Source organism: Sapajus apella, unplaced genomic scaffold (genome assembly GCF_009761245.1).
Source record: "Sapajus apella isolate SASKATOON/1434 unplaced genomic scaffold, GSC_monkey_1.0 scaffold31, whole genome shotgun sequence".
In the NCBI taxonomy this organism is placed as follows: domain Eukaryota; kingdom Metazoa; phylum Chordata; class Mammalia; order Primates; family Cebidae; genus Sapajus; species Sapajus apella.
This window is the reverse complement of record NW_022436971.1, coordinates 21,638,058-21,661,219: the sequence shown is the minus strand read 5'-3', so window position 1 is coordinate 21,661,219 and position 23,162 is coordinate 21,638,058. Positions and strand designations below refer to the sequence as shown.

The 23,162-nt window shown below is 40.8% G+C and overlaps 1 protein-coding gene across 1 annotated transcript in view; it reads left to right on the top strand.

The window, feature by feature from the left end:
- Nucleotides 1–23,162, top strand: part of DCDC2C (doublecortin domain containing 2C) — a 153,852-nt gene that overhangs the window by 85,743 nt on the left and 44,947 nt on the right. Inside the window, exon 10 of the mRNA XM_032294231.1 lies at nucleotides 1,351–1,480. Coding sequence (XP_032150122.1) covers nucleotides 1,351–1,480 — 130 coding nt within the window. The remainder of the gene's footprint in view (nucleotides 1–1,350; nucleotides 1,481–23,162) is intronic.

Genomic DNA, 23,162 nt, shown 5'->3' with positions numbered 1-23,162 from the left:
GTAACTGATCTTGAGTTTGGTAAGACCCTGCAGTAACTGATCTTGAGTTTGTTAAGACCCCGGAGTAACTGATCTTGAGTTTGTTAAGACCCCGGAGTAACTGATCCTGAGTTTGGTAAGACCCTGGAGTAACTGATCTTGAGTTTGGTAAGACCCTTGAGTAACTGATCTTGAGTTTGATAAGACCCTGGAAGATATTAGGTGGCCATGTGCAGCATTGGAGGCAGACGGGGCATTGCATGGCCTCTGGCCTGAGGCTGGAGTGTGGCCAACCTGGAGCTGAGCGTGGCCCCAGTAGAGGGGACTAAAGATGAAGGTAGATATTCAGTGAGTCTCAAAAGGCTATGTCAGAAGAAGTGATTATCCCCAAAGCCTTAGTGTTTATCTACATGAAAATCTAACTTTTCTCTTTGGAAAATGCCATAAAGCCAAAAGCTAAACAAAATAAGGAAGAAAATATGTGCAACACAAATCAGATTTTCTTATTTTATGCAAGTCTCATAAATCATTAACACAAAGCCCAATAAAAAAGAAAAGCAAGTAAGACAAACAGGAAATTCACAGAGAATAATACAAATTTCCAAAAGACATAAAGAAATATGTCCATATCATTCCTAACTAAAGAAATGCAGATAATAAACATGAATGTTTTGTCATTATATCAGGTTGGCGATGTCCAGTGCTTAATAAATCCAGATAAAGGATTTGTTTTACACTATCCCTCTTGCAGATAATTCAACACTATATTTTTATGTTAATATAGATGCAGAAAAGCAGCAATGTTTCTTACTAGGGTTAAGTATAAATCAATGCAGCCTTTTCGAAAATATTATTAACATATAACAACACGTTTGTTATATTAATATAACAAATATTAATATAATATAATTAATGGCTATTAATAATAGAAACAAATGCAATGTTCATTTACAGGGCTAACTTATGCTTCACCAATAGAATGGCATATAGGATAGCTGTGAAAATAGTTAGATAGACTCATATAACTGAAGGATGGGAGCTCCAAGATGTTATATTAAGTGAAAAAAAAATCAAGGTGCAACGGAGAATACAGGTGTAACATGCTGCCTTTTGCATAAGGATGAGCAAAGAGATGTACATAAAAACAAAGGATTTAGAATGGGAAACCAAGTGGAAGGAAGCAGGAGGACCAGAGCAGTGAGCTGGTGGTGAGGATGAGGCTTGAGGCTTTACGCAAACTCCTGAGTGGTGTTGATGAGAAAGAATTTGACCTCCCCAAGAAGCTGAGTAGAGGCAGGGGAGATTAAGGATTTATTTTACGCCATCTTTCTTGCAGATAGTTGATTTCTATATTTATTTTTTTCATACTAGGAAAATGAAGATGCAAGGCTTTGTGAAGACGTTGAAAGAAAGGTTTGTATCAACAATAACTGTGGCTTTGTGTTTTCTGCTGTGAAGACAGAGCTAACGAGAGAATGCATGGATGCCCAGCCCTTGGCAGGTGCTTTTTAGGAACAGAACCTTTATGCCTCTGTCATACACCGAAGCTCTGTTTTCCAGAGTTAGAAAACAAACTTGGAGGAAAAAGAACCATAATTAGGGCCTTTCACAGAGGTGGATGGTTCCTTGGGAAAGGCAAATAAGAACCAGGAATGAAAAATGCTTTAGGGCCACGTGTGGCTGGCGTCGGAAGGTGCACCCGTCATGACTCCAGGAAAATGCATATGAATTATCTGCCAGCTGCACCTGTAGTCACTCATTTAGGCCTTCCAGGCAGTCATGAAAGCTGCACCATCAGACGCCAGCCGTGAAGCTAAGGGTGGATGTGCTTGCCGGGTGAGGCTGTAGGAGGTGGGGCTCACAGCCCTGGGGAAAGTGGATCCGTAGCTGTGCCGGGGACCCCACCTGGCAGCAGCAGGCACTCCCCACCTCAAAGTGTTGCTCTCCCTGCCATCATCAATAGCTCAGTCCTCAGCAGACTGAGTTCTTATCCTAGGTTGGTGGACGACTAAGTGATGGATGATAGTGATTTTTGGCTGAGTGTGCCAAGTTTCATTTATTTAGTCCTTAGTTTTCTTAGACTCCTCAGCACTCCTCAAAGGACATGAGCCCTGAGTGATGACTTGGGAGGTGAACCTAACCGCCGCCAGCGCATGGACACTCTCCGCCCTGCCTTGGCTGCTCTAGCGCCTGCTGGGTGTGTGGCTTTGGGAACACTCCTCAAAACCTTATTGCCTCAGTTTCCTCCTTCAAAGTTTGTCCGATTGTTTATTTATAACGAAATCAACCTCCAGGAGAGAATATGCATAAAGTCTGCTCAGTGTTACCACCTTTTTTCTTATTACTAGAAATAGCTGACTTGCAAAAGAGTCCAGATGGTATCATGGGGGAGGGGAACAGGTGTGAGCTGTGTCCTGCTTGTGCACAGAGCCTCTCATGTGGGTGTGTCCTGCCGTGGACAGAGCCTCTGGTGTGGGTGTGTCCCGCCCATGGACAGAGCCTCTTATGTGGGTGTATCCCGCCGGTGGACAGAGCCTCTCATGTGGATGTGTCCTGCCGTGGACAGAGCCTCTGGTGTGGGTGTGTCCCACCCATGGCTGGAGCCTCTCGTGGGGGTGTGTCCTGCCATGGGCAGAGCCTCTGGTGTGGGTGTGTCCCACCCATGGAGGAGCCTCTCATGTGGTGTGTCCCGCCCCTGGACAGAGCCTCTTATGTGGGTGTGTCCTGCCCATGAACAGAGCCTCTCATGTGGGTGTGTCCCACCTGTGGACCGAACCTCTGGTGGGGGTGTGTCCCGCCCCTGCAGGAAACCCTGGTGTAGACGTGTAGGCAGCTTTGTGGCCGGAAGAGCACTAAATTCCTGTTTCAGCTTTTTCACCAACTGGCTAGATGTCTTTGGTTAAGTAACTTGATTAATTCAATCAACAATCATTTTACGTGTTTATAGGTTTACTTACTTTTCAAGAATCAGTGAGACAGTGGATTGGAAAGTTCCTGAAGAGTATAGCATATCTATGTTTAAAATGGTGTTTATATTATTTGTACTTAAGCTGGATAATGAAAGTTTTTGTTCCTTAGCTTGAAATTAGACATTTGGTGGTCCTCACTCTTACCTCCCTTGTTAAAATCATGTAATCCATTTTGCGGTGTGGCATCCGTCCTCTGAACACTCTGCAGCGAACCTAACTGCACGTGGCTGGAAAAACAATAACCTGTGTTCAGTGTGATCTTCCCGTAGGCACAAATGATATCTGGTTGTAATGTCAAGTAATTCTTTGGAACATTTATCGCTTGTTTGGCATACATGTTACTCTTTTAAAGGGACTATTTTACCAAATGCAGTGGAATGAAAAGAAGGCAAATTTGGCCCCATGCAAACTATGAGCAAATAGTTTCATATTTCTGAGCCTCGGTTTCCTTATCTGTGAAACTGAAATAATTTCTTTTTTTTTTTTTTTTTTTTTGAGACGGAGTTTCGCTCTTGTTACCCAGGCTGGAGTGCAATGGCGCGATCTCGGCTCACCGCAACCTCCGCCTCCCGGGTTCAGGCAATTCTCCTGCCCCAGCCTCCTGAGTCGCTGGGATTACAGGCACGCGCCACCATGCCCAGCTAATTTTTCTTTTTGTATTTTTAGTAGAGACGGGGTTTCACCATGTTGACCAGGATGGTCTCGATCTCTTGACCTCGTGATCCACCCGCCTCGGCCTCCCACAGTGCTGGGATTACAGGCTTGAGCCACCGCGCCCGGCCTGAAATAATTTCTAACTTGTGAAATGAATGTAAAGATTAGAAATATTTAGAAATGCCTTACTCAGCGGTCGAGGAATAAATGCCATCTACTATTGTTACTGTTATTCTCTGATTGAATCATGTCTCCAATGGAGGTCTAACGTCTTTGAAAGAAGGAATGAGATTTCACTCAGCATCGGGCATGCACAATGCCTTACTCACAGTCAACATTAATTATGTTTTTAAATTAACTTCTCTCCTATGATACCTCACACTAGTTTTTTTTTTCCCATTTATTTATTTTATTGCATTTTAGGTTTTGGGGTACATGTGAAGAACATGCAAGATTGTTGCATAGGTACACACATGGCAGTGTGATTTGCTGCCTTCCTCCCCATCACCTACATCTGGCATCTCTCCCCTTGCTATCTCTCCCCAGCTTCCCACTCCCCGCCGTCCCTCCCCTATTTCCCCCCAACTGACCCCAGTGTGTAGTGCTCCCCTCCCTGTGTCCATGTGTTCTCATTGTTCAACACCCACCTATGAGTGAGAACATGCGGTGTTTGATCTTCTGCTCTTCTGTAGTTTTAAAATTAAGAGTACTTTATTAAATTATAAAGGATTTATGTTGATTATAGACGTATTAGAAAATGCAGATAAGAAAAAAACGAGAAAGTAAAACCCCTGAATTCCTCTGCTCAGAGTCTGTTCTCACTTTTGTGCATGTTTTTCAGGACTGTTTTCCACTTGAAATTTACTTTTTGTGTAGAAAGAGGGTTGGAACTTGTCAAATAATACAAAATTATGTTTTAAGAAATACTATGAATCAGTATTGAGGATATTTTCAACATGCTAGGTTTTTTTCTCAGTATACTTCAGAATGTTGATTTTATTTATTTGAAATAGATGTAAACGTTTTTGAGTAGAGCTGCCACTCACTTTAAAAAGAGTAAGAACCAAGCAGCAGGCGCCGTGTCCTTATGAGGAGCTTTTCCAGGGCTATGATGCCAGTGCCGCTTCCTGGATGTCATCTGCTGAACGTTTGATCTCAAATCAGAATTTAAACATTCCATGCTTACACTTAAAAACTTTTAAAGAATTTAAAAAGTTTTATTTTTTCTTCTGCAACAAATATTCAATTTGATTTCTCATTGGCTATATTTTTGTGATGATAGTGAAAAATCGAGAGACCTAAGAGAAAGGAAAGTAAACAGATGGAATAATTTATCCACTAATAGGTTTTAAAATGTAAACAACAATTTTAAATCATGAATCTAGATGTTGAACAATTCAACTTCCATCATATATTGGACAGATACTGGACTTTCTGAACTATCACACCAACAAAGAGCATTCAGAATCCACAGGCTGTGCAGTTTGTAGTTTCATTTTGTGTTTTTGCATCATAGAATATAAAATGAGCATATCAATCCTTCCAGCACCCAAGCAGCACGACAGGATGCCGCACTGACAAGTTCCAGGCGCAACATGTATAAGAAGATAATTGTGGCATTCTTTTCCCCAAAAGCTTCAAAAATCAAGTATAATTTTGATCAACAATAAATGTGTTATTAGTAAAAAAAAAAGTACTTAACATAAGATTTTTCGTATTTATAGTCTTCGGTTTGTAAAATGGCCTATCACCTTTTAAAGTTGTACTGTGTAAGTTTTATGACAATGTTATGCATAATCATATCAAAGCAAAGTCCTTTTAAATGAATGTTGGAGGCAACATTGAAAGCCTGTTAACATCCTTTGTTAAATGTCCTCCCTCCCTCCTTTCTTCTCTCCCTCCTTTCTTCCCTCCCTCCCTCCCTCCCTTCCTTCCTTCCCTACTCCTTCTCTCCTTCCCTCTTTCTCTCTCTCTCTTTCTTTTTCTGAGACAGGATCTTGCTCTGTCATCTGCAAGCTCTGCCTCCCAGGTTCGAATGATTCTCAATTCTTGTGCTTCAGCTACCTGAGTAGCTGGGATTATAGGCATGGCATGTGCACCACCATGTTCAGCTAACTTTTTTCAAAATGTTTTTAGTAGAGAAGGGTTTCACCATGTGGGCCAGGCTCCTCTCAAACCTCTGACCTCAAGTGATTCACCCACCTCGGCCTCCGAAAGTGTTGGGATTACAGATGTGAGCCACTCTGCCTGGCCAAATGTTTTCAGTGTGTTAGAAAAATAGTGGGTTTTGTCTGCCTTTGAAACATTTATATTTTATCCCTTTGGAGAAATAAGAGTGAAAAACTGCCAAGCACCACACAAAACTCCATGTGGAATCTGGAGGCCCTTTTCCTGCCCTGATTTCCAGGCTTCCTTTGAACTGGGCACTGGCCCCTGTGCTTCTCTTGAAGAAATGCCTTATAGTAAATAGTACCAATTCTCATAATTGCTCAACTTTATAGTATATTTATTTATATTCATGACCTGATCTTTCACTCTTTTTCTGATGCCATGCCTTTAATTGTTCTGAGTCACTTCTCTGAAGAAACAATTACCCATTCTGGTCATCTCTTAATGCTCTCATCCTTCAGGAAGCACGCTATTATAATGATGTCCTTTTCAAATATGTTGCCTTTTTCCAGTTTTCTCCCAAGTTATTTTGTGTTTGCATTCAAGTTTTCAACAACTCTCCATTGGATGGTTGATTTTTTGCCTCCTAATGCTTACTTCTTTATGTCTGGAGCACATTTTCTGTTTACAGCTAGTGCTCGACTTACGACCATGATTGGGACCAGCAGACCGGTCGTAACACGATTTGGTCATAAGTTGAGTAGGCTATATGTACAGTTGAAATGGTGCACGCGGAGATGGTAGTGCTGCCGGAAGCTGGTCCGCACTATCATATGCCCAGCTGGGCAACGTTTGCGCTGCCAGACACGGAGCAGTCGTGGCTAGCGATTGTGGTCGTATAGTCGAATGGTTGTAAGTTGCATAGGTCGTAAGTCGATCAATATGTGTATATATCTCCTCCTTCCCTGTCCAGGAGTACTCCTTGCTCAAAAAATTCTTAACTAACAAAGCCTGGGCATTCTAGGATCAAAGAAAGAGAGATTTGATCCTCTCATAGCTTTTAGGCTTTGTTTCATGTCGTTGGAAACAAGGAAATTTTTGACTTTGGGTGGAGTCATAATGAGAAGAACATAAGAAAATGGAACACAGTGGGTAATTTCAGAACAGTAGTGATAGAACAGGAGTTATCTATGATTGATTAGCGTTATGTGTGGTTGTGCGCTTGTTTTCTTACAACAAAAAGAGCCATGCCTATTTTGCTTTTTAATCTTCTTGTCTTGATGACTGTCCCCCAAATCATAGAGTACTTAGAAATTCATTGGGGATTGAAATCCACCGGACTGACGAAGGATCTTGAAGGAGGTGGGTCTTCCCAAGGAGGCCCCTCGTGCTTCAGGTGCTCTGCAGAAGCTGAGAAGCTGTGTGCCTTCTGCCACTGTTTACCCAGAATGCCCCCGATGAGATCAGGTGGAAGGAGTGGGTAGTTGATGTGCTACTGGCTATTAGACAAGTGATAAAACAGTACAGCCTCTTTAAGTGATCAAAGTAGTGGTTTATATCAATGGACATAAATAATATTTAAATGATTTAATGTGCTTAAGAAATGCTAAGCTCAGAACATTAGCCAATTTCCATCGCCTGCAGCTACTGATAAAAACAACGTTTAAGCGTCTTACTGAAGTGAAATGCATGCACAAGTCCATAACAGTCATTTCCTCTCTTCATGTGCTTTCTCAGTCAGTCAGTGGAGGGTGTTCATTTAATTAACATTGCCAGAAATGCCAATAAAACCAGGATCCAGCATTGTCTCTGACTCAGGATTTTTGCGACAAAATGAAAATGGCATTGATTCATTAATTGATTTTTAAGATTCATTGCCTCCCAGTATCTTTACCGTTTTCTCTCTTTATTATGTTGATACCACTCCGTCACCACAGCTCAGTCTTTTATTGCTTCTCTAAGACACAAAGTCAATAGTGATCAACATTGGGGTCTCTAAAGTGAAGTGTAAGGTCATCAGTAATACTAAGTGGGGTCGTGGTGAAATATTAAGCAATGAAACTTTTAGAAAATTATGTGGTTCTAGAAGTAGAAAGCTTGGATCCCTCTATACACAGGAGATTCATTTGGATTCAAATAATAGGAGAAGGATTTTCACTTAAAAATGGAAAAGGTGCCTTACCTCCTCTGCTGTCTCAGATGTACGTTCTGCGTGGTGCTCTTCATTAATAAAACACAAGGTATTGCATTGGTGTTGCATAAGAGACAGTCACGATGAACCAATCTGCCTTTTCGTATAGTGGGCTCCATGGAAACAGTTTTGTTGTATTCATGACAATTTTAGAAATCACAACCAGGGCCCTGAAGAAGGAAGTGAAATGGCTCCAGTCTAGCCTAGAGAAGTAGCAAGTGAACAAAGATCAGCGGACACAGGTCAGTTTTCACCACCTTGTCTTCCATCTTGGAAGCTTCCCTACTTTCTTCCTGGTTTCTAGGCCGAGGACTCAAATTTTCATCCCCTTTCCCACTCCCCAGTAGACTCGGATTTGTTTCCCAGCTACCCTGGTGGCCTGATGACCCTCCTGCCTCTCCAGCACTGTGCTGTTTGCAGTAGCCTGGGTGCTGTGCCAAGGCTGGGCCAGTGCCCTTTCTCCCCTCCCACTGGCAGAGTGTCTTCCCCTTGAGGCTGCCCTCTGGGCAGAAGGCAGGATCCAGGCAGTGCTCTCATGACACACCACCACAGGGCATTCTCTGTCGCTCTGATACGTTCTAACTCATTTTTGACCTTGACAGTGAAAGGGAAAGGAGATGAGATGAAGCTGGGTGTTCAGAAGTCCCCAATTCCTCAGCAGCCTTTGTTTGGCCATTCATTTATTAGTTCTTTTTTTTTTTTCATTCACCAGTTGTCCACATGTTATCTGTTACAGAAAATTTGTTTTAAGCAGATGGACAAAAGTCTTACTTTGGGCCATCTGCTAGGACATAGACAAAGAACAGCAATGGGATTTTAAACTCTTAATTAGAAGTGTCAGGTACCTCCCATGGGGTGAGAGTACATTGAAGTAGTTCATAGAACTTAATGCCATCTAGCAACACCTAAGCAGCAGGAATAGGCCCTGGAGAAAATAGAAACAGTCCCTGCTAGTTGAGCTGGGTGGTCTTCTCTGAGCTGTGTGTCCAAGCCCTGGCATCTGGGGCTTCAGAATCCATTTCTGTTCTCCATGAATGGCCCCTGGTCTCACTTCTGTTTGCCTCAGGTTGGCAGGTGTTTATTAAAATATGGCCACATAACACACATGCCATGTAGTTACGAAAAGAAAGCATTTTATTTGTATTTACTCGGTTTCCCCATGAGTTATAGAGATGCTGTCTGTAACTTTTAAAATATATGAATTATTTCAAATTATCCTTATATATATGGTCAATTTATGATATTTCTGCAAGGCACCATACAAGCTGGAGTTTAGGTTTGTGTAACACAGATATGGTCGTAAATATAAATTTTGGACACAAAAAGTAACATTTCAAATTTTCATTTTTGGGAAGGCTTAATGAGAAATCTTTATTGGCTACCTACATGGCACTCTGTGAAGGTACTTTTAGGGGAATTTATTACTCAGTTACCTGAAATTGACAGCCATATTTTGGAGAAAAATGTATCTTCTCCCCTGAGTAGTTTGAGGAAAGAAAATCAAACGAGAAGAGGAAAGGAGCTTGAAAGTCCAGAGGCACTTAGGATTGACAAATGAGGTTGTTCAGGGGCCTTTTTTTCTTGATTCCATACATCTTCTGGGAACCTCGCAGCTTTTCCCCAAGAGAAAGCCAACGTGAGAAGCAGCTGAGAGCTGTAACTCAGAACTGAGACTCGCCGTTCAGATTGCGTGCAATTCCATCTGTAAGGCCGTATAATTTCCATTTAAGGCATGGACTTTGTTTCCTGTTTGTTCATCTTCAGGATTTGTCTTTATTGATCATTGAAGGAGAAGCATCCATGGCACTGCAAAAAAGAGTTCCATAATTGCAAACTCACATTTTCTGCTTGTGAATAGAATGAATAGAAAAAGGTAGGCCTTAAAAAAAGTTGTAGTGTACCTAAATGCAAATTTATACCTTGATTTTCACTTAAGAGTACATATCACAAATCAGTAAATATTGTAGACACAGATTGCATATGAACTTAACAAGCTGTCTGTATACTTGGGATGGGTGAAAATGCTTCTAAACATCCTTCAGTGCCGCCTTCTGCATCTGAAGTCTTTGCAGTGTTCCTGCCACATGACTTTGTCAGTACTGTCCAAATATGTATTACATCCCCTCTGCACCTGCAGCTGACAAGTGCGCCTGTGCCAGGCAGGCTGGCTCCCTGTCCTGCTGTCCATCAGCAGAATGGACTGGGTCTGTGGGATCTTACAATTCTGAGCCAGAAACACCACTGGAAATTATTACTCTCCAGTGCTTTTATATGAGTGGAGAGGAAATGGAAGCATCTCTTTCAAAATCTCAATACTGTAATTTAAAAATGTTCAGTTGGTCTCATAAAATGATTTGGGAAGGATTCCCTCTTTTTGGATTGTTTGGAATAGTTTCAGAAGGAATGGTACCAGCTCCTCTTTGTACATCTGGTAGAATTCAGCTGTGAACCCGTCTGGACCTGGGCTTTTTTTGGTTGGTAGTCTATTAATTGCTGCCTCAACTTTAGCCCTTGTTATTGGTCTGTTCAAGGTTTCAACTTCTTCCTGGTTTAGTCTTGGGAGGGTGCAAGTGCCCAGGAATTTAACCCTTTCTTCCAGGTTTACTGGTTGATGTGCATAGAGCTGTTTGTAGTAATCTGATGGTAGTTTGTGTTTCTGTGGAGTCTGTGGTGATGTCCCCTTTATGGTTTTTTATTGCATCTATTTGATTCTTCTCCCTTTTCCTTTTTACTAATCTGGCTAGCGGTCTATTTTGTTGATTGTTTCAAAAAAACAGCTCCTGGATTTGTTGATTTTTTGAAGGATTTTTTGTGTCTCTATCTCCTTCAGTTCTGCTCTGATCTTAGTTATTTCCTGTCTTCTGCTAGCTTGTGAGTTTTATTGATCTTGTTCCTCTAGCTCTTTTAATTTTGATGATTGAAATACTACCTCACGCCAGTTAGAATGGCGATCATTACAAAATCTGGAGACAACAGATGCTGGAGAGGGTGTGGAGAAATAGGAACACTTTTACACTGTTGGTGGGAGTGTAAATTAGTTCAACCATTGTGGAAGAGAGTGTGGCACTTCCTCAAGGACCTAGAAATAGAAATTCCATTTGACCCAGCAATCCCATTGCTGGGTATATACCCAAAGGATTATAAATTGTTCTACTATAAGGACACATGCACACGAATGTTCATTGCAGCACTGTTTACAATAGCAAAGACCTGGAAGCAACCCAAATGCCCATCGTTGATAGACTGGACAGGTAAAATGTGACACATATACACCATGGAATACTATGCAGCCATAAAAAGCAATGAGTTCGTTTCCTTTGTAGGGACATGGATGAATCTGGAAACCATCATTCTCAGCAAACTAACACAAGAACAGAAAATCAAACACTGCATGTTCTCACTCACAGGCAGGTGTTGAACAATGAGAACACATGGACACAGGGAGGGGAACATCATACACTGGAGTCTGTTGGGGGGACCAAGGAAGGGACAGTGGGGGTGGGTGGGGAGGTTGGGGAGGGATAACGTGGGAGAAATGCCAGATGTAGGTGACAGGGGGATGGAGGCAACAAACCACATTGCCATGTATGTACCTATGCTACAATCCTGCATGATCTGCACATGTACCCAGAACCTAAAGTACAATAAAAAATAAAAAAATAAAAATGTTCAGTTATATCTCTATCACAACAGAAATTTTTAAATGAATTCCAAGTATCAGGTGAAGGTGTCTTATGCATCTATTGCCTATCAGGCATGCCACACTCTGTGCCAGGTTCAGACACAGTGAGACACAGCAAAGTGTAGACCAGATCACCACATCTAGACTGTTGCTCTCCTCAGAGACAAGAGGCTGTGCAGAAAGGTGGTGGGTGTAGGGACAGAGGCCAGGTTATGGGCACGGGGGCTTGAAGCATATTTTTAATGCAATGTTTCTATTTTGCTTGTGTTGTATAAAAATATCACATAAATATATACTTGAAAAAGAGAGGGATATTTTAATAGACTTTGTTGATAACTGTGGATATTCTTTGGTACCACACCAAAACTTGACAAGTGATAGCTTCTTAAAGGTTTGTTACAATGCGAAATCAGAAACCATAACAGTGAACATTTTATTCTCTGTTACATTAATATCTATTGTTATATCCTGTACTTTGAATGCATTTTTACTGATGCAGCATTTTGAAACATGATGCATTGAACATTTGGAAAATTTTGGTTCATTGAGTTATGCAAATGTTCAATGAGTTATGCAAATGTATGGCATGTTTATACAATATTTAAAACATCACATGCATTAATATTTTAATCAATAGCTTTAGAAAAGACTTTTAGTATTGGGACACTGTCAAACACATGTGCGTGTTTTGTAAATCTGCATTTTTTTGAGTGCTCAAGTTTTATTATTCAACCCAAATACTATTAGTTGTTTTTATAGAAGTAATAACCTCACTTTGAGAAAATGCCTGCTAACTACCCAAGAATTAGTAACTATAGTTTGTAGGTTACTTACTCTTTCAAGTAAGGTAGCTCCGTGAAACAAGTAGCTAGTTCAGCTTGCAAAATGCACACTCACACAAGTGCTGTTTCTTGAGACAATCGTGTTGCTTCAGTGTCCACCAGAAGTGCTCCATGAGTTCTTCTCATTTCCTTACACAGGTTATTACAAAGGTCATGTATTCAAGGTCAGTGAGTCTTCCCCTCTCTTAGATCTTTGGTTCTACTCACTGGTAAGCAGAGGCATCATCTACTTTGAAAATCTTTCCTGGCTCTTCCAGCGTATGTGCCCACCACCCTGTTCCCCCACCTATATTCATTTATTAACCTAAAATAGTTACTGTCATTTGCTTTGTGATTAGTTCTATGTGAAGATTCTTTCAGTTGCTTTTCCATGCCAATAATTGATATGTAATAATTTTACTTTCTCCCTGTTTTCTCATCAGCCCCTTGAGATGTGGCTCTACCCCCGATAGTCTTCTGCTGCCTTTCTTTCTCATAACCTTTCCATCTTTCATGGTTGAATTCAGTGATCACTTCATTATCTACTCTATCCTTGTAGATTCTGGGTGTTTTTTTTGGACCCTGCCTGTCCATCTGTTGGATGTGACTCCTCCATTCTGTGACACGCTCTTGTTCACGTCTCAGTGCTGGCTTCTCTGTCTTGGCTCCAGCCCCAAACACAGACCTCACGTCCTATCTTCGTGGGTTCTCCTCCTCACTGCTTCACTTTGTAGGTGGGTTTACCCTGAGGACTCTGAACGTAATCTCAGTTGTCTTGTTTGTCCTATCTCTGTTTCCGAATGCTATTTCAGTCCCTCTTCAATGAAACCTCTGCTGCATTTCATTTTTGCAGAGCTTCTGCAGTGTGCAGTCCGACCATAGGACTTTATTTGCCTCTGCATTTCCATTTCCAGATGCTGCTTCATCTCAAATCCAGCGTCCTAAGCCAGCAGACACCTTCGCCCTCTTCTCCACCAATTGCACCTTTAATCTCTCAGCTGCCCAGGCCCTCGAGGCCCGAGCCTGACGTTCGTGCCTCTTTTCACAGCACACCTGTTTCCAGCCAGCCATTCTGCAGGTTCCTCCTTCCAGTGTGCCATGTCCTCCCTCTCTATTCTGATGGCTTCAGTATTGGCTGATGCAGGTCAGCCCCTGGCCTTGTGCTCCTCTGACTCCATGCACCCTTGCATGCAGGTGACTCTTCCATGTTTGCCCCTTTAATTGTGTCACTGCTCTGTTTGAAACCTTTATTGTCCCCACAGAAGTCTGATCTCATCTGTGAAACTACCCTGACTACTCCAAACTTTGGTAGCTTCTGAAATCCTGAAAAACTTAGTCTGTATTAACATAATTGGACACCTAGGCCTATACCATCTCCTTTGGTATGTGTTTCAAATTAATTTATTAGTCCCTCAGTATGATTGCAAGTACTCTGAGTGCAGAGACCATACCTTACATTTCCCTGGTAGCCGTTGATACTGACCTGCAGAACTCTGGTCATAGAGTAGGTATTTACCTCAAAAGGTAATTGGTGATTTGCTGATATTTGACATTTGCAGGAAATTTAAAACAAGGATCAGGATCTCTTTAGTTTTCCATCCCTGCAATGGAAATTTTCCTCCATTTTTGGAAAAGAGCTCTATTTTCCTGTGTTCTTCCTTTGTGCCTAATGTATTGAAGGACTGTTTCCATTCCACCTCATGCCTTGCACATTATTTCATTTCCTGCTTTTCTTTTCCTGGTTTCTGATTCTGAAGAGCCCCACTTTAAAGGTGACAGTCAATTCATAAAGGAAGGACCTAGTAATCCTCCTTCTTAAATTGTTTTTAGAAACATTTTCTTGTCATGCTTACACTTGCTTTTTCTGTTTATTACATTATCATCAGTGTTTACTGAAATCTTATCATCTTACCAGTAAACACTTTTGATAATCAAAAGTAAGAATTTTGATTTAAAAAGATCTCATTTCCTTCATCCTGTAGGAAGGAAATTCTCTGTTGAATGCACACCTGATGCATAAGAAAGAGTGAGTCATTGTTGTAAGAGACATGGCCTTCATGTAATTTCAGAGTGCTTCTGCCTGTGCTGTATTCACAACGGAAGAAGTCTTCACAGCAAACACCTGACTGTGACCAGCTCTTACCCCCATTCTGGCCTCCTAAACATTGTAGTGTAGACTGAGGAAAAGTGTACCTTCTGTTGAATTATTGGCGACATTCCCTTTCTAGGTCGATTTTGTCAAGACTAGATTGTTATTTATAACTTAGAAATATAAACTAAAGTAGAAGATGAATGTGAACACTGATGTATGTAGAATTACCTTCTGTTTTTCCTTTATTTATAACCTGAATAACTGAAAATCAAGAAAATTGCCAAATAGCCTCACCTAGTTGAAACACTGCCTTTCACCAGCCACAAGAAATCGAGTTCAGGGCTGATGACAACTGATACCTTTTATTCCCTCTGTCCAGTCTCTAGACGGCAGTGTGGTCAAGAAAAAGTGGAAGTTTCAGACAGTTAATTCAGAAACAGCATGAACAGCATCCAAGTAATCTAGGGTGAACCACAGAGAGAGGTGCCATTCAAATCCAGCAGCAGCCCCTGGCTGGCACTTGGGAAAACCTGCCAGGTTGATGAATCAGACCCCTCGTGGTGGAGAAAGGCTCAGAGCGTGATTGACAATGGACAAGATTGACAGTGGATAGGAGGAAACATCCAGCACCTCATTCTCTCATCTCCATACTGAGTCACGTGACTGAGGAGGATGTTTCTGGAGAATCTATTTCTTCAGTGGTAAATGGAGCAAAGTCAAAAGAGGGGCTTTATTTGTGCTGCCTCACATCAGCTGCAGTGACCCTTGAAAAAGCAGCAACAAGTAATGTGTCACCTTGTGCCTGTATTTCCAGTCCAGCGCTTCTGTGAAATGTTTCAGAGAATATTTTATGACATTTTAAAAGAAGTAATTAGGCTTTTGCAAGTAGTGTTTAGTGTTTAGAGTTGGTGATTAGGACTCACATTGTTTACCACATGCTTTGAATGATGCTGCATGCTACATTGAATGGTTTTAGTGAGAACAGTGTGATAAAATAAAAATGCAGCAATGCCTCACTTGTCTCCTTTTTAAGCAAAGATGTTTCACAAAAGTGAAATTTTCATATATCTGATGTCCCTGTGATTAATCTACAATCACTTCATTTTTACTTTTTATTTTTTGAGACAGGGTCTCCCTCTGTCAACCAGGCTGGAGTGCAGGGTGTGATCCCGGCTCACTGCACTCTCAGACTCCCCAGTAGCTGGCACTACCAGCATGCAATGCCATGCCTGACAAATTTTTTGTTTTGTTTTGTAGGGATTAGGTCTTGCTGTGTAGCCCAGGCTGGTCTTGAACTCCTGGGCTCAAGTGGTCCTCCTGCCTTGGCCTCCCAAAGTGCTGGTCTTACAAGCATGAGCCACCATGCCTGGCCTTCAGTTCATTTGTAAAGCCCTGCTCCCTGATAAATCGGTCATGATTTTGCACTTCGAGACTCCTTTTGCTGCATTGTTTGACGCTTTCAAGGGCGGCTAGTGTCCGGGGCTTTTTCTTGTTCTACATGGCTCCAGCCTGCTGTGCTTCCTGCAGTGTTTTGGTCTCTCCTTTCCCTGGAATCCCCATGGTTGCTGTTGGTATGCTTCTAGCAGCTTCCTCACACCTTTCTGACATGCGGCTTCTGCTCTGCAGCAGGGAGAGAAACAGAGTGAAGCTCGCCCGTGTTGTGTGAGTGCCTGTGATGTCTGAGTGGAGGCTCATCTCTTGAAACCCTCGTTGACAAAGTACATGAGCTTCAACACATGGGCTTGTGATGTATCGTTGAGTTTCTTTGTTGCTCGTGGCTGCCTTCTGGGTGGGTGATGTTTCCAGGTTCTGTGGTTTTCAGCTGGGTGAGGTGTTGCTACAGAGTCCTTGGTGGATCCTGGGCTGCGTTCTGAAGATGACTGGACTTGGGGTGGCTTTGCGTAGTCTCTGCTTGTCCCAGCCAGCACCTCGGGTAGTCCAGCTCCAGAGTATTATCTTAGGACTTTTTTCTTCAGAAAGCTATTTTAACAGCATGAGGATATAATTTACATATGCTTGAACTTGAGGGGTTTTGGCACATGCATACAAATGTGTAATTGTGGTTAAGGAGAGCCCGTGGATCTTCCCTATCAGAGTGTGCATCTCAGCCTTTCTGCGCTTTCTCACGTTCAAAACCTCCCCCTTCCCTTTCTAGATGCTCAGCTGCTCACACGTCATTTGCCGCCTTGATCAGAAAGGCTCTGGTTTTTGGCAGCCGCAGCAGGGGTGGGTGAGGTGTGTCCAGGCAGAGGGCTGGAGGTGCGTTGTTTTCTGTGAAGCCTGTAAACAGTCGACTCTTCCTGTGCTGCTGTCTTCTGCTGGGAGTTTTCAAGGGCCTTCACGAGTGCTTTCAATACTTGTAGTAATTTTATTCAGTTTATTGATTCTCATATGCAGGAAGAATCACCCAGCCCACCACTTCAGGCTGCTGTTTCCTTCTTGGGCCATTTTATCTTTTTTTTAAAAGTTGAGCTATAATTTATACACCGTAGAACTCATCTTTCTCAGTGTCCAGTTCTAGGAGTTTCAGGAACATACAGTTATATAACTACCAGCATAGTCAAGGTATGGAACAGCCGCCACCCCCCAAATTCCCTAGGGCCTCCCTATTCCCCTGCCACCCGTATGCCCTGGCAGCCATTGGTCTGTTTTCTGTTCCCTGGTTTTGCCCTTTTCAGAATGTCATATGGCTGGAGATACGGAGTGTGTGCGCCTGTCCCCGTGGCACATGGGAGGTTCACCCATCTGTGTGCACCAACAGCTCAGTCCTCTCAATTGCCAAGTAGTGCTCCATTTTACGGATGTACCACAACTCATTTATTCATTCCCCATTGAAGGACATTTGGGTCCAATTTTGGAATATTTTAAAAAGAGCTGCTATCCATTGACGTAAAGATTATGTAATACCTAGGAGTAGGGTCGCTGGGTCATGAGGTGAATGTATTTTTCACTGTGTAAGAAGCTGGCAAACTTTTGCTAAGCAGATGTATGTACAGTTTTGCAACCATACAGTGAATTGAAGTTTCAGGTGAACTGCAGCCTTACTAGCAGTTTACATTGTCAATTAAAAACATTTTTATTTAGTAATTTGTCTTGGAATTGTATTTCATTTGTGATTTTACTTTGTGTTTCCCTAATGACTAATCACATTGAGCATCTTTTCATATGCTTATTTGCCATTCATATATCATCTTTGGGGACCACTTTGTTCAAACCTGTTGGCTCTGTTTTTATGATTGGATAGATTGTTTCCATTTTATTGAGTTTTGAGAGTTCTGTTTGAATTTTTTTGGTTTGTTTTTTGTTTTTGTTTTTTTTGTTTTTTGAGATGGAGTCGCACTCTTTACCAGGCTGGTGTGCAGTGGTATGATTTTGGCTCAATGCAACCTCTGCCTCTTGGGTTCAAGTGATTCTACTGTATCAGCTTTCCAAGTAGCTGGAATTACAGGGGGTGCACCACCACACGCAGCTAAATTTTGTATTTTTAGTAGTGTTGGGGTTTCACTATGTTGGCCAGGATGGTCTTGATCTCTTGACCTCATGATCTAGCTGTGATGATCTGGCTGCTTTGGCCTCCCAAAGGAAAATTCTTTGTCAGATGTTTTGAAAAAAAAATTTTTTTTTGCCACTATGTGGTTTGTCTTCTTGTTCTCTTAACATTGTATTTGAAGAGCTGAAGTTTTTAATTTTGAAGTCCAAATTATCAATCTTTTCTTTCATGGATTGTGCTTTTCATGTCCTTTCTAAAATTTCTATGTTTAACCCAAAGTCTCAAAGATTTTCTCCTGCTTTATTTTATAAGTTTGGTTTTATGTTTTACATTTATATCCAGGATCCATTCTGAGTTAATTTTTATATGTAGTGCAGTATGGGAACAAGGATTTAAAAAAATTTTTGCATATGAATTTCTGATTGTTCTTGTACCATTGTTGAGCTACATTTTCTGCTTAAAAATTATTTGTAAAAACCCTAGAAGAAAATCTAGGCAAAACCATTCAGGACATAGGCATAGGCAAGGACTTCATGACCAAAACACCAAAAACATTGGCAACAAAAGCCAAAATAGACAAATGGGACCTAATCAAACTCCACAGCTTCTGCACGGCAAAAGAAACAGTAACTAGAGTGAATTGGCAACCAACAGAATGGGAAAAACATTTTGCAGTCTACCCATCTGACAAAGGGCTGATATCCAGAATTTACAAAGAACTAAAACAGATTTACAAGAAAAAAACAAACAAGCCCACTCAAAAGTGGGCGAAGGATATGAACAGACACTTTACAAAGGAAGACATATGTGAGGCCAACAAACATATGAAAAAATGCTTATCATCACTGGTCATTAGAGAAATGCAAATCAAAACTACATTGAGATACCATCTCATGTCAGTTAGAATGGCAATCATTAAAAAATCTGGAGACAACAGATGCTGGAGAGGATGTGGAGAAATGGGAACACTTTTACACTGTTGGTGGGAGTGTAAATTAGTTCAACCATTGTGGAAGACAGTGTGGCAATTCCTCAAGGACCTAGAAATAGAAATTCCATTGGACCCAGCAATCCCATTACTGGGTATATATCCAAAAGATTATAAATCGTTCTACTACAAGGACACGTGAACACGAATGTTCATTGCAGCACAGCTTACAATAGCAAAGACCTGGAAGCAACCCAAATGCCCATCGTTGATAGACTGGACAGGGAAAATGTGGCACATGTACACCATGGAATATTATGCAGCCATCAAAAACGATGAGTTCATGTCCTTTGTAGGGACATGGATGAATCTGGAAACCATCATTCTCAGCAAACTAACACAAGAACAGAAAATCAAACACTGCATGTTCTCACTCACAGGCAGGTGTTGAACAATGAGAACACATGGACACAGGGAGGGGAACATCATACACTGGGGTCTGTTGGGGGGAAATAGGGGAGGGATGGCGGGGAGTGGGGAGTTGGGGAGAGATAGCATGGGGAGAAATGCCAGATATAGGTGAAGGGGAGGAAGGCAGCAAATCACATTGCCATGTGTGTGCCTACGCAACAGTCTTGCATGTTCTTCACATGTACCCCAAAACCTAAAATGCAAAAAAAAAATTGTATATTTAAAAATCAGTTAACCATATTTGTGTTGTGTTGGTTTGTTTCTGGACTCTCTGTTCTATCCCATTGATCTCTTTTTCCTTTTGCCAATATGAAGCTTTCTTGATGACTGCAGTTTTGAAATCAGATTATATAAAAACCTCCAATTGTATTCTTCCTTTTCAACATTGTTTTGAGCTATTTTAGATCTTTTGCTTTTACAAATAAATCAATATTAGATGTGACTTATCCATTTCTGTAGCAACCCTGCTAGTATTGATTGGGATTGCATTGATCTATAGATCAATTCAGGGAGAATCTACATGCTAATGATATTGGATATAAAATACCATGAACATGGTCTATCTCTCCACTTATTCATGTCTATTTTTTTAAATTAGTGTTTTATAGCATTTAGTGTCCTGACTTTTTTGTCAGATTTATCCATATTTTGATTTTGTAAATATTGTACGAGGCACTTAAAATTTCCTATTGTTTATTGCTAACATATAGAAAAATAATTGATTTTTTCTGTATTGATCTGAATCCTAAAATCTTCATGAGATAAGCTCATTGATTAGCTCTGGTTGCTTTTTAAAATAAATTTCTTCTTCTTTTTTTTTAATGGGATACATGTACAGAATGTGCAGGTTTGTTACATAGGTCTACGTGTGCCATGGTGGTCTGCTGCACCTATTGACTTGTCCTCTAAGTTCCTCTAGCCCCCAATAGGCCCTGATATCTGTGTTGTTCCCTTCCCTGTGTCCATGTGTTTTCATTGTTCAACTCCCACTTCTGAGTGAGAACATGCAGTGTTTGGTTTTCTGTCCCTGTGTTAGTTTGCTGAGGATGATGGCTTCCAGCTTCTTCCATGTCCCTGCAAAGGACATGATCTCATCCCTTCTTATGGCTGCATAGAATCACGGTGTATATGTACTACATTTTCTTTATCCAGTTTATCATTGACGAGCATTTGGGTTGGTTCCAAATTGCTATTGTAAATTGTGCTGCAATAAACATATGTGTGCATGTGTCTTTATAGTAGAATGATTTATAATCCTTTGGGTATATACCCAGTAATGGGATTGCTGGGTCAAATGGTATTTTTGGTTCTAGATGCTTGAGGAATCACCATCCTGTCTTCCACAATGGTAGAGCTAATTTACATTTCCACAAACAGTGGAAAAGTGTTCCTATCTCTCCACAGCTTCACCAGCATCCCTTGTTTCCTGACTTTTTAATAATTGCCATTCTGACTGGTGTGAGATAGTATCTCATTGTGGTTTTGCTTTGCATTTCTCTGATGATCAGTGATATTGAGCTTTTTCTCATATGTTTGTTGGCTGCATAAATGTCTTCTTTTGAGAAGTGTCTGTTCATATCCTTTGCCCACTTTTTGATGGGAAAAAGTTGAGGTTCTTTATTTTTTCTTGTAAATTTAAGTTCCTTGTAAATTCTGGATATTAGATCTTTGTAAGATGAGAAGATTGCAAACATTTTCTCCCATTCTGTAGGTTGCCTGTTAACGCTGATGAGAGTTTCTTTTGCCGTGTAGAAACTCTTTAATTAGGTCCCACTTGTCAATTTTGGCTTTTGTTTCAATTGCTTTTAGTGTTTTTGTCATGAAGCCTTTGCCCATGCCTATGTTCTGAATGGTATTACCCAGGTTTTCTTCTAGGGTTTTTATGGTATTAGGTTTTATATTTAAGTCTTTAATTCATCTTGAGTTAATTTTTGTATAAGGTGTAAGGAAGGGGTCCAGTTTCAGTTTTCTGCGTATGGCTAGCCAGTTTTCCCAGCACCATTTACTGAATAGGAGATCCTTTCCCTATTGCTTGTTTTTGTCAGGTTTGTTGAAGATCAGATGGTTGTAAACATGTGGTATTATTTCTGGGGTCTCTGTTATGCTCCATTGGTCTATATATCTGTTTTAGTACCAGTCCCATGCTGCTTTTGTTACTGTAGCCTTGTAGTATAGTTTGATGTCAAGTAGCCTGATACCTCCAGCTTTGTTCTTTTTGCCTAGGATTGTCTTGGCTATATGGGGTTTTCTTTAATTCCCTATGAAACTTAAAATAGATATTTCTAATTCTGTGAAGAATGTCAATAGTTGTTTGATGGGAATAGTATTGGATCTAAAATTACTTTGGGCAGTATGGCCATTTTCATGATATTGATTCTTCCTGTCCAAAAGGATGGAATGTTTTTCCATTTGTTTGCATCCTGTTGTATTTCCTTCAGCAGTAGTTTGCAGTTCTCCTTGAAGAGGTCCTTCATATCCCTTGTTAGCTGTATTCCTAGGTATTTTATGCTCTTTGTAGCGATTGTTAATGGGAGTTCATTCATAATTTGGCTGTCTGTTCGTTTATTGTTGGAGCAAAGAAATGCTTGTGATTTTTGCACATTGATTTTGTATCCTGAGGCTTTGCTGAATTTGCTTATCAGTTTATGGAGTTTTTGGGCTGAGATGATGGGGTTTTATAAATAAACAATCATGTCATCTGCCAACAGAGTCAATTTGACTTCCTCTCTTCCTCTTTGAATATCATTTATTTCTCTCTCTTGCTTGATTGCCTTGGCCAGACTTCCAATACTATGTTGAATATAGGAGTGGTAAGAGAGGGCATCCTTGTGCTGGTTTTCAAAGGAAATGGTTCCATTCAATATGATATTGGTTGTGGCTTTATCATAAATAGTTCTTATTGAGTTATGTCCCATCAATACCTAGTTTATTGAGAGTTTTTAACAGAAAGTCATGTTGAATTTTATCAAAGGCCTTTTCTGGATCTGTTGAGATAATCACGTGGTTTTTATTTTTTGGTATGGTTCAACATACCCAATCAATTATTGATTTGGGTGTATTGAACCAGCCTTGCATCCCAGGGATGAAGCCGACTTGATCATGGTGGATAAGCTTTTTAATGTGTTGCCAGATTCAGTTTGCCAGTACTTTATTGAGGATTTTCACATCAATGTTCATCATGGATATTGGCCTCAAGTTTTCTTCTTTTGTTGTGTCTCTTCCTGGTTTTGGCATCAGGATGATGCTGGCTTCATAAAATGAGTTAGGGAGGACTCTCTCCTTTTAAATAATTTGTAATAATTTCAGAAGGAATGGTACCAGCTCCTCTTCATACCTCTGGTAGAATTTGGCTGTGATTCCGCCTGGTCCTGGGCTGTTTTGGTTGGTAGGCTTTTAATCACGGCCTCAATTTCAGAACTTGTTATTGGTTAATTCAAGGATTGGACTTCTTCCTGGTTTAGTCTTGGGAGCATGTATGTGTCTAGGAATGTATCAATTTCTTCTAGATTTTCTAATTTATTTGCATAGAAGTGTTTATAGTATTTGGTAGTTTGTATTTTTGTGGGGTCAGTCATGATATCCCCTTTACCATTTTTTATTGTATCTATTTGATTCTTCTCTCATGTCTTCTTTATTAGTCTAGTTAGTGGTATATCTATTTCGTTAAGTTAAAAAAAAAAAAAAAACAGCTCCTGGATTCATTGATTTTTTTGGAAGGTTTTTTGTGTCTCTGTCTCCTTCAGTTCTTCTTTAATCTTAGTTATTTCCTGTCTTCT